General features: G+C 43.7%; 2 protein-coding genes across 3 annotated transcripts in view; one reads left to right on the top strand and one right to left on the bottom strand.

Moving 5' to 3' along the window:
* The window catches only part of NGEF (neuronal guanine nucleotide exchange factor), a 52,661-nt gene that overhangs the window by 3,690 nt on the left and 33,089 nt on the right, over positions 1-15,882 (top strand). The window contains exons 2-4 of the mRNA XM_054835782.1: positions 4,562-4,621; positions 7,508-7,879; positions 11,329-11,443. Of these exons, the coding sequence (XP_054691757.1) occupies positions 7,612-7,879; positions 11,329-11,443 (383 nt within the window). The 5' untranslated portion in view covers positions 4,562-4,621; positions 7,508-7,611. The remainder of the gene's footprint in view (positions 1-4,561; positions 4,622-7,507; positions 7,880-11,328; positions 11,444-15,882) is intronic.
* NEU2 (neuraminidase 2) overlaps positions 1-15,882 on the bottom strand; it is a 35,947-nt gene that overhangs the window by 19,390 nt on the left and 675 nt on the right. For both annotated transcript variants that reach the window (XM_054835787.1, XM_054835786.1), the window contains exon 2: positions 15,547-15,703. In XM_054835787.1, the coding sequence (XP_054691762.1) occupies positions 15,547-15,674 (128 nt within the window). In that variant the 5' untranslated portion in view covers positions 15,675-15,703. The remainder of the gene's footprint in view (positions 1-15,546; positions 15,704-15,882) is intronic.

The raw sequence follows: 15,882 nt of genomic DNA, 5'->3' as shown, positions 1-15,882 counted from the left end.
ACTAGAGAGCATGTGTATGTTTATATATGCATATATATGTGTACATATACACATATGTAGAATAGCTCCAGAGGGGGAATTCTTTAACATCTTATGTCTACTGCAGGAGACCCAGGGGATGAAGCATGGAATGCAATGGGATAGGGCTGGACCACTCTGAGATGCATAGATTGAACAAGGACATCCATGTACAGAGATGAAAATTGTTACTGGTGTACAAGAAAGCACATATTTTTAATCATTATTTTTGACTCGTAAATAATCAGTAAGCAGTCAAAAAGATAAATCATCCTGGCAGCAGAAAAATATGCAGTTATTTAGTGTTATTCATTAAGTATGTATTGACATAGATATGAGTTAATTAACACAGAGTAGCTGCTATAAATACTTTGTGTTTCATGCAGAGGGAATTGTGTGAAGGCATGTATCTGTTTCTGCTACATGTAAGTAACCTTTTATAGGACACACTCATTTTGTGTCTATGTTTACACGTGTATGCTTACCTCTACCCATAGAAGGTCCCACAACGCCAAACCTAAGTCTGGAAACATTTTTATATCTAGCAAGGCCATTTGAGTAATTTTTAGCTGTTTAAAATATACTGGTTTCTCTCTCCAAGCCCCGTTAGCTTGGTCTCATGGTCTCTAAAGCACATGGCTTTGGAAGCTATATTAAATGAATCCAATGTATTTAATTTTAGTCTCTGAAGTGCTTCTAAAACAGGTTCCCTGTAACATATGTGCAAGACATAAAGGTTTTATTGTCACAAGCGTGTAATGAACTGCAGAATTGTCTCTTGGTTTTGCTTGCTATAAATACGGTACCATCACTAAATCACAGCAATAAAACCATTCTGTTACCTTTTGCACCTGAAAGACTATCTCAAAATTGGAGTGGTTGTAGTTTCATTCTGTTAGGACTGGTGATAGAATTCAATCTCATTTACAAAATAAGTGCAAAATGTTTGTTTTCTGGAAACATGTGGGGGCCAAATAATTTGATATTCTTTCGGCCAGCCCCAAATGTATTGTCTACTTTTCTCTGGCTTCTCCTGTGAACCTCTTTGGTCTGTGTCCCACTTTCTGGTTGGTCTGTTCTCATGGTCCTCCTGGTTTCTCCACTCCTGTGCCTTAATCAAATAATACCTTAGCCTTGCACCTAAATAATTCAAATTCCTTTGTGAAATGTCATGGACCTTTGCTTTGGACAGGGACATGTGCTTAACTGTCTCTTGCCACCACCTAAAAGAAAGGGTCAGGATTGTTAACAGTTCCAAAGAGGGTTATCCCAGCCACTAACAATGAAAACATAAATATACGTATAGTCAGGCAGCTCAGGGCCCTGAAGGCTTTAGGTTAAGGTGTTACCATGCCCAGCTGCCTGTGCATCCTTCTGCTGGAGGTCAGTCTGCCTGTAACAGGGGTGGCTCAACAGGACATGTAAGAGTGCCTCACTTACACCAGCTTAAAGTCTGTGCATTAGCTTAAACCACTGATGAGGCTAAATAAATTCATAGCTACATCTGCTGAGAGCTAAATCTGACAGAGCCTAGGGCTGAGTCTGTGCGTGTTACTATTCCCCTGACTCAGACAAAAATATCTCCCGATGCAAACACAGGCCTGAGCCTGTGTGGAGCCCCAGAGCCTTCAGCAGGACCCACCCGCATGTGGCACTCCTTAAGGGATTGGCACCCACGTGAGCAAGAACAGCAGCTGATGAGTAAGGCCTGCTGCTGGATTTTGGACTGTGCCCCATCCCTACAGAGCTGTTTTCGCCTCATTATGAAGCAGAGTAAAATAGTTTAGAGATGACATTCCACTCAAAACAGAGGAAGAGGGGAAAAAAAATCAATGCCTAATACATGACCAGGGATGGAATGAGGGACTGATGGCAGTGGGAGGCAGAGGTTTGTTTTCAGTTTGTACAAGACTTTCAAAATAAAGCATTTTAGAGAGAAACTGGTAAGATGCAGCAAAATTGGTGTTTGCACGTACGTTCAGATTGTATTTAAAGAAGAAATATTAAAGGAGCCATGTTAACTATGAGGGCTTAAAATCAAAATATTGTCTTAAAAGAGCTCCATCTCGTTCATCAAATATACATGAATGGTGCATCCCTACATTCAGCGTGCAAAACCTTCCAGATGAGTCATTAATAGGGCTTATACTTGAAACAACTTCAACACATAAAAAGGAAGAAAGGATTATATGACCTTCTGCCTTTCTACAGCATAAAACCCTACAGCCAAGACAGTAATCTCTGCATTGAGCCCCAAAACTTTCCGTTGAAATATACATAATTTAAAGGGGCATCCAGTCATGGATGGATCTAAGGTGATGGCAAAACTAACAAAACGCTAGATAACTCAGTGTAGGGGTTCATTGGCCTCTGTGCTGAAAGCACCTGCCTGCCTTCTGGTGGGACACAATCCTTGCATGTGTTGTGTGGTCACTCAGGCACATCAATACTGTTATCTTCTCCCGGTAGTGGTAGGGATACGTCATGCAATCAGACAAGGGCAATTCATCTTCTGTGACTGTCTGCCCCTATACAGAACAACCATAGAGTCAAGTTGTAGTCATACCTGTTATTTCCTGCTTTGAGACATCCCTGAGATGCACAGCTGAAGATTTCAGCCTGTCTCAAGCATTAATTAAACAATCTTCATTACCCTTCCAGACTAGGCAACAACATTGTATAACACTGGCAAATTGAGCATTTTTAATTTCAAAATCATTAAGCATTCATTAAGTATATACTTACTTACTAGAGTACTTTTCAGTCAGACAATGCACTTCCCCATTTAAAGGGGAATTAGGACGTTAATGAACCACTGCATCCAACAGCAAGGAGAGCCACGAGTCTCATCCTACTGCACCCCTTATATCACAGGGAGGGCTGAGTGCAGGAAGCCAGCTAAGTCCCACACAAACCATTGCCTCGTGGCAGTGGAAGGGAGCATGTGGAAGAAATCGTTCCAGAGACAGAGGCCATCAGCTCAGGGCCAGCACCACGCATAACAAAATAGCCCATTACCCAGGGTGGCAAATTACCAGGGGCAGCAAAGCGGCCATGATCCAGCTCCATGATCCATGGAGCCCTGGAAAACTGCTGCTGAGAGGAGTCAGGGAGTGTGGAGTAGCCGGTTCGGTGGGGAAGGTAGGTGGCTCTTCCCAGCGGCTAAGGCACAGCTCGCACCCCTCCTATTTCAGCAACAGCTGAGGCAGCCAGCCTGACTTTTGGCGGCTGCCACCCCCAGCAGCTCCCTCTGCCACCACTGCCCACCAGGGCTGCCACCAGCGACAGACCACACAGTCTGCCTCTACCGTGGCTCGTACAGCTGCGCCCGCCTGGCATGTGTTGGGATGAGCAAAAAGGGAAAGACGATCAACCAGCGCTAGAATATACCTCCTGCTCCAGACTCCCAGATCAAACTCTGCCCAGACTAAACCCATTTGAAATACCTGCAGGTCTACACAGCTGCAATCTCAGCTTTCAGGGTGCAGCTTCTGCTACTAAAAACATTCTTAGCTTTGATTAGATCTAACTGATTAAAAGGAGTTGTTCTTTTCACAACCAACACCCTCTGAATCCCTACCAGCCCATTCTCTCTGTACAGTAGGGACCAGCAGTTAGTCGTTGGGTTCCACGGCCAGACGATGCCTTTCAAATACATCCAGTCTCATCCTCCCAGAAGCAGCGGAGTCCCTGTTTCCCACACGCATCCACATGTTAAATCCACACTGCTCTAGGAACCGTAGTCCCTTTTACAATTTTTATTACCATTTTACCTAACATTCAACTGCTTTTGTACAAATGCACAGCATTTGCTGGTAAATGCCATTTTTTAACATTGGCGAGTGTTGTGGTTTAACCCCAGCCAGCAACTAAAGCCCTGCATAGCCACTCGCTCACTCCCTTCCCTGGCGGGATGGGGGAGAGAATCAGAAGAGTAAAAGTGAGAAAACTTCTGGGTTGAGATAAAGACAGTTTAATAGGTAAAGCAAAAGCCACATGCACAAGCAAAGCAAACCAAGCAGTTCATTCATCAGTTGCCATTGACAGCAGGTGTTCGCCATCCCCAGGAAAGCAGGGCTCCATCACGCATAACAGTTACTTGGGAATACAAACACCCTAACTCCTCTTCCTTCTTCTTCCCCCAGCTTTACATGCTGTGCATGACATCATACAGTACGGAATATCACTTTGGTCAGTTGGGGTCTGCTGTCCCAGCTGTGTTCCCTCCAAACTCCTTGTGCACCTCCAGCCTACTTGCTGGAAAAAAGGCCTTGGCTCTGTGTAAGCACTGCTCAGCAGTAATGAAAACATCCCTGAATTATCAACACTGTTTTCAGCGCAAATCCAAAACATGGCCCCATACTAGCTACTGTGAAGAAAACTAACTCTATCCCAGGGAAAACTAGCACAGCAAGTAAAATTTCTATACAGGCAAATTCCTGGAGGCTGAATTATGTGTGAGTCAAAATGCTTATCTCTAGTGTTGCTGTACATGCATCGCTTGCTGGTTTTACTGTTGTCATCTTTCTCTTTTTCCCTCCAGCCTGCTACTTTGGTCTTCTTGAACTACAGGGAAGTATGTTTGCTTGCAAAACACATTCAGGTAGGTGGTGACACTGCAGCGAGACACATGATCTCAAAATAGCATGTGAATATACTTGGGATGGGTTACTCCTGATGCAAGATCTGACACTCACTTACCTGTCACTATCAGAGGTGATTACCTTCTTCAAAAATTCACTACAAACACACAGACAGGGATAGTTACAGTCCACACCTACTTGAATCATTCATTCTCTATCACTGAATACCTTGACTGCTACCAGAATAATGTAATACTAATTTTGACTGTATCCTTTAAATTCATCCCTAAAGCAACTGCAAAAGCCAGGACTATTTGACTGATATATCAGTAAATGGTTTCTCAATATTTTTATAGAGTATCAGGTTTGGAATTGGAAGCATTGTCTTCAGAAATACATTCTGTTCTTGAAATCTTCATTGGAGAAGAAAGTAAAAAAATTGTATATTGTTTAGAACCACCACAATAAACAAGTGCTCCCTCACCCCTGCCTCTCCTTTCTCTCATCCACTGCTATATTCATTTCTGGTCAAACATCTATTTTGTTAGGGACTGTTTAATAGCCTAACAGCAAGGCAGCTGTTCAGGATGGACACCCTTCGTTCCTCTGATGGACCAAACAAAGTGTGTCTGGCAAAGATAACGACACTGGGTTGATAGGGCTACCGAACACACAGTTACATTGTTGGGCAACTCGGCTGAGTGAGTTTCACTTAGCCATGCAGAAGGCTCCTTCTCTACCAAGTATCTTTATAAAAGCTGAACAACATTCATGTACTTTCATATTCACCAGGTAAATGAAAGGGGAAAATAGTCTTTTCCATGCATGCACTATCCCCCACACGCACATGCATCTATTTATCTAATGATTCCTTTAGAGATTTACATGAGTTTGAAATTACTCCTGACTGGTTACCAGCTCCTGTGAAAACTTTAACTCATTTTTCAAGAAAAAACCAGCATCAATTTGCTAAGCATTGCAAACTATGTCAGCATTGCAAAGGCCACAAAAGAGAGACAGGTCTCTACCCCAGTCCAAGTAACATGGACAAGAGGTGGCTACTTGAAGCACGTGGGAACTTTGATACAGAGGGGATTGTTACCAGTTCATCTCCTTGAGTGGCAATGCATAAAACAGTTTATAGAAGAGAAATAAATAAAAAATAAGTGATTGTTAGAATTTAGGGTTAGAAAGGATTATAGCTGTGCTATTACTCGTGGCACAGTTCACAGAAATGCTTCCATCACAGTTGTAAAGATCAAGTCTTCGGGGCTTTAGTCCTGGGACAGTAAGAAAGGCACAGGAAAAGAAATAGCCACTTCTTTCTTTTCAAGCTGTCACCAACAGCAGCTGGTTTTATGTTGCTGTTCCACTGAGCCACGGAAACAGAAACAGGCTTAGTGAATCTCTATACCTCAGAGTAATTTACAAACCAAACTTAACACCACAACCAACAAATGGGTCCTTCATACATTTCCAGTAACACTGGAAACAGTCCCAGAGCAACCACCAGTTCCAAACAGTCCAAAAGTCTTGGCAGAACTGAAGTCAGGATCCAAATTTAGCAGCTATGAGCTGCAGGCTGTGGTTCAGGTTATGAAAGGAGAAAGCAGATTTTCTCATCTGTAGAGCCAGGAAGCAGAACGACTCGGGCCCAGCACATGATTTCAGGTAGTGACCATCCCTTTATAAGCATAAAACATAGGGACCTCAAAAATTCTGGAAAGCAGAGGATTCACAGATGATGTTCCAACTGTCCCTGATGACCCAGGGTCAGCTGGAGTGACCCTGAGGGCAAGCAAGGAAAAGGTTTATGGCACACGCAGGTTCACAGAGATTGCAGAAGACCCAGAAAAAAAATTGAGACGCTTTCCTTCTAGAGTATCTTGTATATTGGATCTACTGTAATGTAACAAACCAGTGATGCATATAACTTCTCAAAACAGCATCTAATGACTAATCCATAGCACTATTTTATGCCCTTCTCTCAGTGAACTGTGAATTTTATATTCGCATTTCCTATACAGCATCTCTTTCTACTAGTCATGATAGCCCCATCAGTCACAAAATCATGTTATGTACTTAGAAAGGCTTTGACAGCTGTAAGAATTCAACAAGACAAAGCCAGCAGTGAACGCTTACATTTTACCCAGTCTTACAAAGGCTGAAGGATCAACTGCCGTTTCGCTGTTGTAGTGATTTGCCTCCTAAAAATGCTTGGGAGTACTGGCATAATCCATGTACCGACACACAGAGCAGCAGGACCCCTGTGCTGAAGTCCCCGTGTCACTGAGGGGGTACATTGGCACTTGAGGACAACTCTAGGAAACAAAAACGAGTCTCTGCGCTCTCCATTGCTACATAATCTTGTCGCTTTTACCTTCACTTCTCGACAGTTACGGATTTTTCTTCACTTATCTGCACTGCAGGAGTGAGTGTTATTAATATGTGTTAGAAGGCACCAAGCCCTCTAAAAGGCATTAATTCATCTATTAGAGATAATAGACAGATTAACAGAGCTTTCTCTTCAGCTTTTACTTTCTATTCCATAACATTTTCACCCTCAAAAACAAGGACACGGCCATTACCTGTATCCACTCTAAATCAACTAGTAATCTACTGCTCACAAGTGAGAAAAGGGAGTGGTCATCAACTGAGCAAATACAGTCATTTTTCCTGTAACATAGCACTGCCATGTGTCATGGCAGGACAACCATGAGCACGTCAAAGCAACATTCAGGACATTAGAATAGGGCTTGTAAAGTGATGATCTCAGAATGATCTCAGACAAAAATTCCTGGAAAGTCGCCATTATCCTAAACAGATAATGCACTGTAGCCTCTGAACTAACCAGGACTTTGTCCTCTCTTTTCCTATTTTGTTGTGTTTGGTTTGTCCGTCTCCAGCTCTAATTCAGATAAAGCTGATGGAGTTGTGGAGGCTACCTGTCTTCTGCTGCTCTGTTGCTGATCCATCGTCTCAGTTGCCATAGAGACAAGATCTGGAAGCCATGGATGGGCACCGGAGAGAAGCCGCTGGCAGGCTCTCCACTGGTGGGCTCCAGCAGGGCCTTTCTCAGCAGGTACTGAGAAAGTTAAGTTCAGTCTCTGAAGGTGAGGAAGAGTCAGAAGGTGCTAACCCAGCGACCCACGAGAAGGACTCGCACACACACTACATTGCCATTCAAAGAAATTCCAGGTACTACCGGTCCATGAGGCTGCCAAGCAGAGAGAAAAGAAAGACTTCGAGAGAGGCAATGCACATGGGGCGTGCTACAGGTGAGTACTGACCCAAACAGTGTTATGCTTCCTTTTCCAGTGAGATTAGGAGCTACAGGAGTTGATGAGATTAGAAAAGGGACAGGGAAGGTAGAAAGCGGCTCAGTGGTCAGCACATTACAGAACACCCCTGCCCTATGGCACAGCTGGCAGATGGGTGCCATCCTTCTTTGCTCAGCTTGGAAATGCAAAATGGTTGGATGTCTGAATATGGTTCATGGTGGAGAATCTAAACAAATGTGGGACTCTGCTCTGCCACCCCTCTGCTCTCTAAGAGAAAAATAATTTAAACAGGGAAAGGCGTGAAGCTGTCAATGAAGTAGGAACTTCTTTAGCATATAGAAAGGACATATTCAAAAGTAGTGAGAGCTATACTGTATGGCAAGCTGAGCCATAGAGGTGTATAGAGGAAAGAGTCAGCAAAACCAGAGCAGTACGTTTAGGGACCAAGCCTGTGGAAACTGCAATGGACCGTGATGAGAGGGGAGCAAGATTTCTCTGAAAATGCAGTTGCTGCTACCTTGCATTGAATACAGTTGTAAGAAACACCTAAGCTCCCTTTGAACCAGGAGGCTGAAATAACAGGAACACCATTCAGAACATACATGCACTCAGCCATGGCTTCAGTAGAAATGGAACGAGTTGGCTTTCTCTGAGTATGAACAGTACAGAGCATGACTGCAAGGCCAGGCTTTCACTGAGCTGGCACCTTGTCTGAGCAGCTGTCTGTGAAAGAAACAAGAGAAAGATAGGAGAAGCTGAAGAGAGAGACAGAAAAGGAGCTATTGCAACACACTCAGAAGCACTGGAAACAGGGTTGCAAGAAAAAACTGGAACACTAAATGAGAGACCTGGGACTGTGAATGCAGAAAATGCCATTTGCTTCATCTCCCAGGTGTTCAGAGAAACTGAATTTTATAACTCCTTGTAAATAAAAGGAATCACAGAGAAGATACCTATCCTATCTTCAGAATATAATCTAACAGAAACAATGCACTGGACTCTGAACTTTGGCTACCTGCATGAGTCAAAACGATACAACACTACTCTTGATGTTTGAGTACTATGCAAGCCACCAAAAGCTATTGCTTTGTTATGCAGTAGTAAAGTACCACACTTCAGCCCCTGAAAGCAGACCAAGCTCTCTAAGAAAACAAAGAACAGACATCCTCCACTCCAAAATAAAGGAGGTCTGGGAAATGTCCCCAGGAAAATAGGTGTCTCCTGCCAGCTTCGCCAAGGGAGCCACACTATTTCAGCAGTATAAAAGCCCATTCAACCCTGTGGCACAGACAGAAGGAAAGTTCCCTCCCTTCTCCAAGTTTCCAAACAGACAGCAGCAGAGCAAAGAGCTCCTGTTTAATATTCTGCTACTGTTGTCAATGAGGTTTGTGGATAAACTGAGCGTCGCCTATGCCAGAGCAGAGCTGCTCTCCACCCTGCCAGTGCAGCAGCAGGACCAAAGCAGAACTGTTCTCTCACCGCCTTCCCAGAGCGCTGCTGCAGAGCAAGCAGAGAAGAGACTCGCCCTCTCTCCTGCCACCCAAGCGTCACAGCATCCAGACCACTGCTGAGGAGGCCCTCTCCCATTACCTGCTGGTGCCACTGCAGCAGGACCAGCACAGAAGGACGCACCTTCTTCATATATCTGCAGTGTCACAGCATCAGGACAACAGCCCAGGAGGACATCCCTCCTGTCTAGCCAGTGTCATTGAGGAAGGACAAGCTGAAAGAAGGGCTTCTCTCTTAGCAGCTCATTAGAGCATCCACAGAAGCTGACCTGCACTTCTCTCCCACACGCCCCTCCCTGTGTTACCACTGCTGAAACAGGATCTGTTCCAAACAGGGCTTTTTCTTCCATATCTGCAATTGTTCAGCAGAACACACTGGGAACGACGTTTCTTTTCTCCAGTCTGTACAGCAGGACCTGGGCTAGGAGCAATAGCTCTTTCTCCAATATGACCATAGCAAGTCCAATTCAGAGCTACAGCTTTTAACTTCAGCTAGGATTGTATAAGCAGCTCTTCTACCCTCTCCCTCTACTCCACTGATTCCATCCCCTCTCCCTGAAACTGGACAGCAGGTGCTTCTACACCAGCCTCACTTGTAGCAGGAACTTCTTCTGACAGCATTTGCTGACGTGCATGGAAGCAAGGGATGGGTGAGCTATTTTATCTTGACTTCAAACCCATTTGAACAGCAGCTATCCAAGAGTCTGACTCAAGCTCTAATGTTAACCAGTTCTCATTTTTGCTTAGGGAATGACTGGGGGAGGGGGGGGAGGAGAGGGGAAGGAAAGAAGAGAGGGAAAGATACACAGGAAAATACAGAGTAGGATACAACATGGGGAAAATAAAGACTCAAGAAATGAGAGCAAGAAAAATAATGCAAAAGAATGTAAATCCAGCAGAAAGAAAAGCTTTTATATAGGCACCCTTTGCACCAGCCTAGCTTTGGCTTATAGCCTAGGAGCTGTAAAACATAATAGATGTTTTCCTTTAACTGGAAAAAGAGTTTGTTTTTTTAAGCAATCTCCTCTGACAGAAGGATAAAATGTTTAAACTATACAAAAGGCAAAGAGAATAACTCAAACTAGTGTTTCATAAGCCCTTGGCACTGTTTTAGGGAGTTTTAAAACTCTGGATTTCACCCTTTCCGTCAGAAAATCCGTAGCATTGATTAAAAGGGTGTGTCAGAAACCGGCTTCAGTCAGAGCATTGACCTGCCTGTGCTGTCACCAGTTTGAAATGCAAACAGAATTATGACTTAGACCAAAATATTTCTAATAAAAAACAAGGCCATTTATCAACAAGCCTCAAACAACAGGAGGTTTCATTTGAAAAGTGAGATGCATCCTCTCTTGCCAAGTACTGCAGTAGCAAGCCATGGACTTAATACATCTTTGGCTCCCTGTGAAAGGATCAGAGGTTCATCTGAGGGAAATTGGAGAAGCAATTAAAAGTAAAGCTCCTGTCTCACCCAAATCTAGCCTTGATTTATCCAGTAAACTGAACATCCACTGTGTGCCTGAAAGCAGAGCAGTAATGAAGCCCTGACTTGGGAAACCAAATATTGGCATGCACAGGCACACACTGCTAAACTTTTTCTGCTTAAAGAATTGCACTGAAAATCACTAATGTTGGGACCTAATTTTCAGTGGTGAGAGTGCTACTCCCATACATAAGGACTGATATTGTATATCTGAAGGTAGATATACATCTTTTCTCAATTGCATTTGCAGCTGTGGCAAAGGCTGTACAATCTTGCACTATGCAAGCTGATGACACCTCAATCTTGTTTGAAAAACCAACCTAAAATGTAGCTGTCTTTGTGTCTGCGGTCTTCCTCTTGCCTTTGCTGTAAGCAAACCATTGCCTACAGTAAAAGTAAAGATGACCCTTAAGAAAATGACTGTTTTAACACCCTCTTGGCTTTCTCTTACGTCACAGGTTCACTCAAAAACAATGAACCCGTCAAAGAGCCTCTGAATGTTTTATCTCATAAGGGATCGCCATCTCCAGTAAACTCTGATAAGACAACTTTAGATGAACTGTGGCTCCAAAGGTAAGGAAGTGCACACGCATGCCTCTGCTGAAGAATATAGTCAGAGTGGTCTCAGAGCAAGAACGCTTGTCTTGGGAATGACAGCTGGACTAAGCTATAGCTCTGATCCATGCCTTCTCACTTTGACTTGTAGCGCTGTTTTCAGTCTTAATGATACATATTGTAGAGTACTAGCATCGTGGTGTAAAGGGTCTTATCAGCATGAGTTTGGAGAAGACAGGGAAGGAGAAGGGGGAAGAAGACGACAGTGGGGAAGACTGAAAAAAGGGGAATGTGACGTAGGATCACACAGTGGCATAAGCAAAGTAAGCAGACTGCCTTAAACAGCTTGTTGAGAGAATAAGGAGAGCCAGTGGGCATTTCCTTATGGAACATGCCAGTATAAGGGTGATCCCATTCTCGGCCTTCCCAGAGGGCTCTCCTGAAGCCTGTTACACAACCCCACATGGAAAACAGGATTTTATAGCTGAAGAAGTAGCTACAAAGATGCTTTCTAAAATATTCTGACTTTCTGTTTGCTGTTTACCTTGAAGAACTGATAGGCAACTGAGGCTTTCAGTGAGGTAGCCCTTTTTGGCTTAAATCCCTCAACGACCTAGGTCCAGAAAAAGGCCCTGATCTCACAAATAAATTTACACACATCTCGTAAATTTACCCTCACCCCTGCTCTCTTGCTGCTGCAGCCAAGCAGAGAGAGGAGCAGCTACCTAGCCTTTCATTTTCAAATATATGAGTGAGGTATTCTCCCAACCACCCTCTCCAGCTACTCATCTCTTCTGTGTATAACTGAGACATAGTCCCTACTTGTACTGTGGAAAATCAAGCTGAAAGCACTAAATACTTGCACTCCAAAGGTGCATGCATCATACTGCACTGTATGGTCCTAATTGCTGAGCCCAGCTGTGTTGGTATAATGTATAGTGCCTTTCCAGGCACTTTTTCTTATGAAAAGGACTCCAGTAAAAAAAATTTTAGCCAAAATGTCAAGTTTGGCTAAATTAATTGCCCTGGCTAAAATCGATTGCCCTTTGGTATTGAACTGAGCATATGAAAGTAGACAGTTACAGTCTGCTGCAATGTCAAACCCATCTGTCTTCCTCCCCTTGTGGCATAATCATCACTGTCAGTCTCTGACATCCTGACATCGCCACTTAGGCAGCTCTGAAACGTGCAAATTCTGATTCTCCCTGGAGCTGGAAACAATGAGCCTGTGCTGGGAGTCAGTTTTATCAAAGATGCTGCTGTGCACAGCACTTGACAGGTCAGTACAGGTTCTAAGTCATGTGTCTGCTAAAAGGAGGCAGTGCTGCTGAGTGGCATCATCTCTTGCAACTGAGCAGAGAAATTGGGCAGAAAATGAGACCAGAGTTCCAGCTCAAACTGAGTCCATGTCCTCCTCTTCCCTTCACCAAACAATCGGCTGTAATTTCTAAGAGAACCACTAGAAATCTGCATTGTGAAAAGCCTGCAGGAGCCTAAGGATATTGCCATTATTTGCAATAATCACTATTCTCCCCCTTCTATGGGGAAAACAGGCCATTGTGTAGATAAGGCATCTAAAATATTATCACTGGTCTCAAGAAATGCATTTAATCTGTTCTCAAAAAAAATAAAGCTGGCATCTGTCCGTTATGAGTTCTTCTGCAAGCAGAAGCTAGCAGTTCTGCAGAAAGGACAGTACGGGCACCCCTGACCAGCACTGGGAAGGTCCATGGGGTGCTCGGGGGTGAATCCCTACAGTCCTGAAGGCAGGTGGAGCAACAATGCTGCATCGCTGCACATTCAGCAGCGTCCTACAGCAACTATATAACAGGCAAGCACAGTCCCTTCTCCTTGCTTGAAGATAACCAGCAGGTCTGACACAAATTGGTTCTTAAGAGGTAGGGACGTCACTTCACATACAGCCATGCTACATCATTTAGGACAAGAAGTAAACACAACTGGGGAACATAATAAACAGCTCAGGAAAAGGAATAATTATCTGAATTGTACTCAGATAAGATCTATTCTTTAACACTCTGATTAAGGAAAAGCACCATAGGCTCCTTCAAGCCTACCCGTGACTTGAATCTATGTGTTATTCAAAGCTCTGAGAATAGTAGAGTAGTTCATTGATCTCAGAACATTGGTCTGAAAACAAGATGACCTCAAATATTATTGCTGGTGTTCCAAAATCTGCCATACACCCTCCATAAGATACTTCTTCAGAGCACTTCAATGCCTAACTATTCTCAAATTCTTTTTTCCTGTTACCTTTCTCCTATGTGATCCCCAGCTCCCCCTAAGCACTCTAGAATTCTCCACAAGATCACGTGGCTCCCGCCTGGTCTTTCACACTGTACAAAGATCCAAACCCCTCGCATGATGAGCTGCTTCCCAACTCGGCTGACTTGCCCTGAACATTTCAGTGCCGAGCTTCTAGCGCAACTTCTCTTTTTCAGAGTAACCAGAGCCAAAGACCTGGAAAGAACTGAACTCAACAAAAGCTGCTCTTTCCCACTGTGATCAGTCCTTCCAGCTTCAGAGTGGCAGCAGTAGTGCAGACTGAGATCATATAAAACCATCACAGGAAAACATCCACCCAGGGTGTCCATCCACAACTGTCAGCCTCAGCTGAAAGCAGCTCCCACAGGGACCAGAAAATTAGTCATTTCAAACCCTAGAAAGGAGATTCACTAATCACTTTCTACCCTGTATTACCAGCTAATAGGATGTTGACTTCTCTTCATTTCTAATACAATACAGATATTTTAGCAGCATGACTGTATTACTTACCTACCATTTCCCACTGAGTCAGATTCCAAAAATGATACATCTTTATTATGGGCCACTAGATACAGTGGAAGAGAAACTCAGTGTGAAATTTCATGTTGCAAACCTCACTGCAAGGTCATTGGTCTACCAGTGCAGAGCAAACTATTTATTTAGGCTGGTTATGAAACCTCCAATTCAGAGAAATGAGGATCATCAAAAAAATCATTCAATTACATTTGATCTGAGCTCAAAGAATAGAAGCACTACAACAGTGAATACAAATAGTCACCTTCAGCTGCAAGAGGGAATCTAACTTGTTTGAATTCACACAAACACGTGTATTAGAAAGAAACAGTACGCATGTAAAATAGCATAGCACTCTGAAGGGTGCTTGTCTGAATTTGGGTTAGCATTCCCGAGTACAGCACTCTTTGTCCTGGGCAGCAGAGGGCACTGCTTTTATAGCCTGATTTAACCAGAAAAAGCGGGGAAAGCCTCTAGAGAGACTGGGACCTGTATTGCAAAAGGTCCTATACCATACTCGAGCGGTTTCTTTCTCCTTATGAAATAATTTTTTTATAGTCTCCTCTTCTCTATGCTGCCAATGGTGCTTCAGTTTGTAAGTGGTGAAGTCAGGAATAGCTGGTGCAAATGCATGTTGGCCAAACCTTTATATTCTGTCACACTACAGCATTTTTTCGCTCTTTTAGAAAAAGAGAGAGAGGGAGAGAATTTTTTCCTATCCCTGTTTCTGTACAATCTGAATCTTAAAAAGTCTAAGAGCGACAGTATTTGCAGGGAGAAGAATCTTAAAAACTAGTAACTTTTCAGTAAAAATAGCCACAATATTACCATGTTATTACTGTAAAAACCTCATATTTCACATGATCATACAGAATAGTAAGCAATACCATGCACAATTCTAATTAAGTATCCTTCCAGCATGGAGCCAATGGAGATCCCAATCCCAGTCTGCCCACCTATTCCACCCAGTCTCTGCTTCCCAGGTTTTTCAGCCCAGTCATGGTTTCATTACCCAGCAAGGTCTAGGTTTTGCCCTCCAGCTCTCCCAATCTGATCTGCTTCAATCTGGACATACCCTGACCCTCAAGTCCTCAACCAATCTCGTTTCACTCCTTTTCTATCAGCTTCCACTTGTAATTCTCCACACGATTTCCTCAGCCTACTGTTTCCCAGACACATTTTTCTTCTCTCTTCCCTCCTGCAGCTCACATCTGAGTGTCCTGCCGTTCACCAGGCTCTTCACCCTTTGCCTCCTCATACAATCTTAGTCTCCCACCCCTCCTCCTAGGCTCCAGTGCTACTTTTTACAGCCTTTTCCAACTCACCATTTCCTGAAGCACCCAGCTGTGGGCAAGTTCCTCTCTTCATGGCAGTCTCCTGGTCCAGAGTAGACCCCTCCCTCTCCATGCTTGAGTCTTGCTCCCTCTGTTTTTGAGTCAACTGGTTTTCTCATTGTGCTGCCTGGACCCAGCACAAGGATCACTGAGAGAAAGGCAGAAATGGCCTTTATTCATAGTGCCTAGAACTGGGCCAGGCAGTTTTTACAGCTGCAATATCAGAAACGTTTCTCTCAGCCCTGAGCAGGGCACACGTTCTCTCCATGGGCAGCAGCTCAGGGATTTTAGATGCTAAAATCTAACTCTGTGTGTATTGCAGAGAAT

Source organism: Grus americana, chromosome 9 (assembly GCF_028858705.1).
Source record: "Grus americana isolate bGruAme1 chromosome 9, bGruAme1.mat, whole genome shotgun sequence".
Taxonomy (NCBI): domain Eukaryota; kingdom Metazoa; phylum Chordata; class Aves; order Gruiformes; family Gruidae; genus Grus; species Grus americana.
This window is presented reverse-complemented; position numbering and strand designations above follow the sequence as displayed.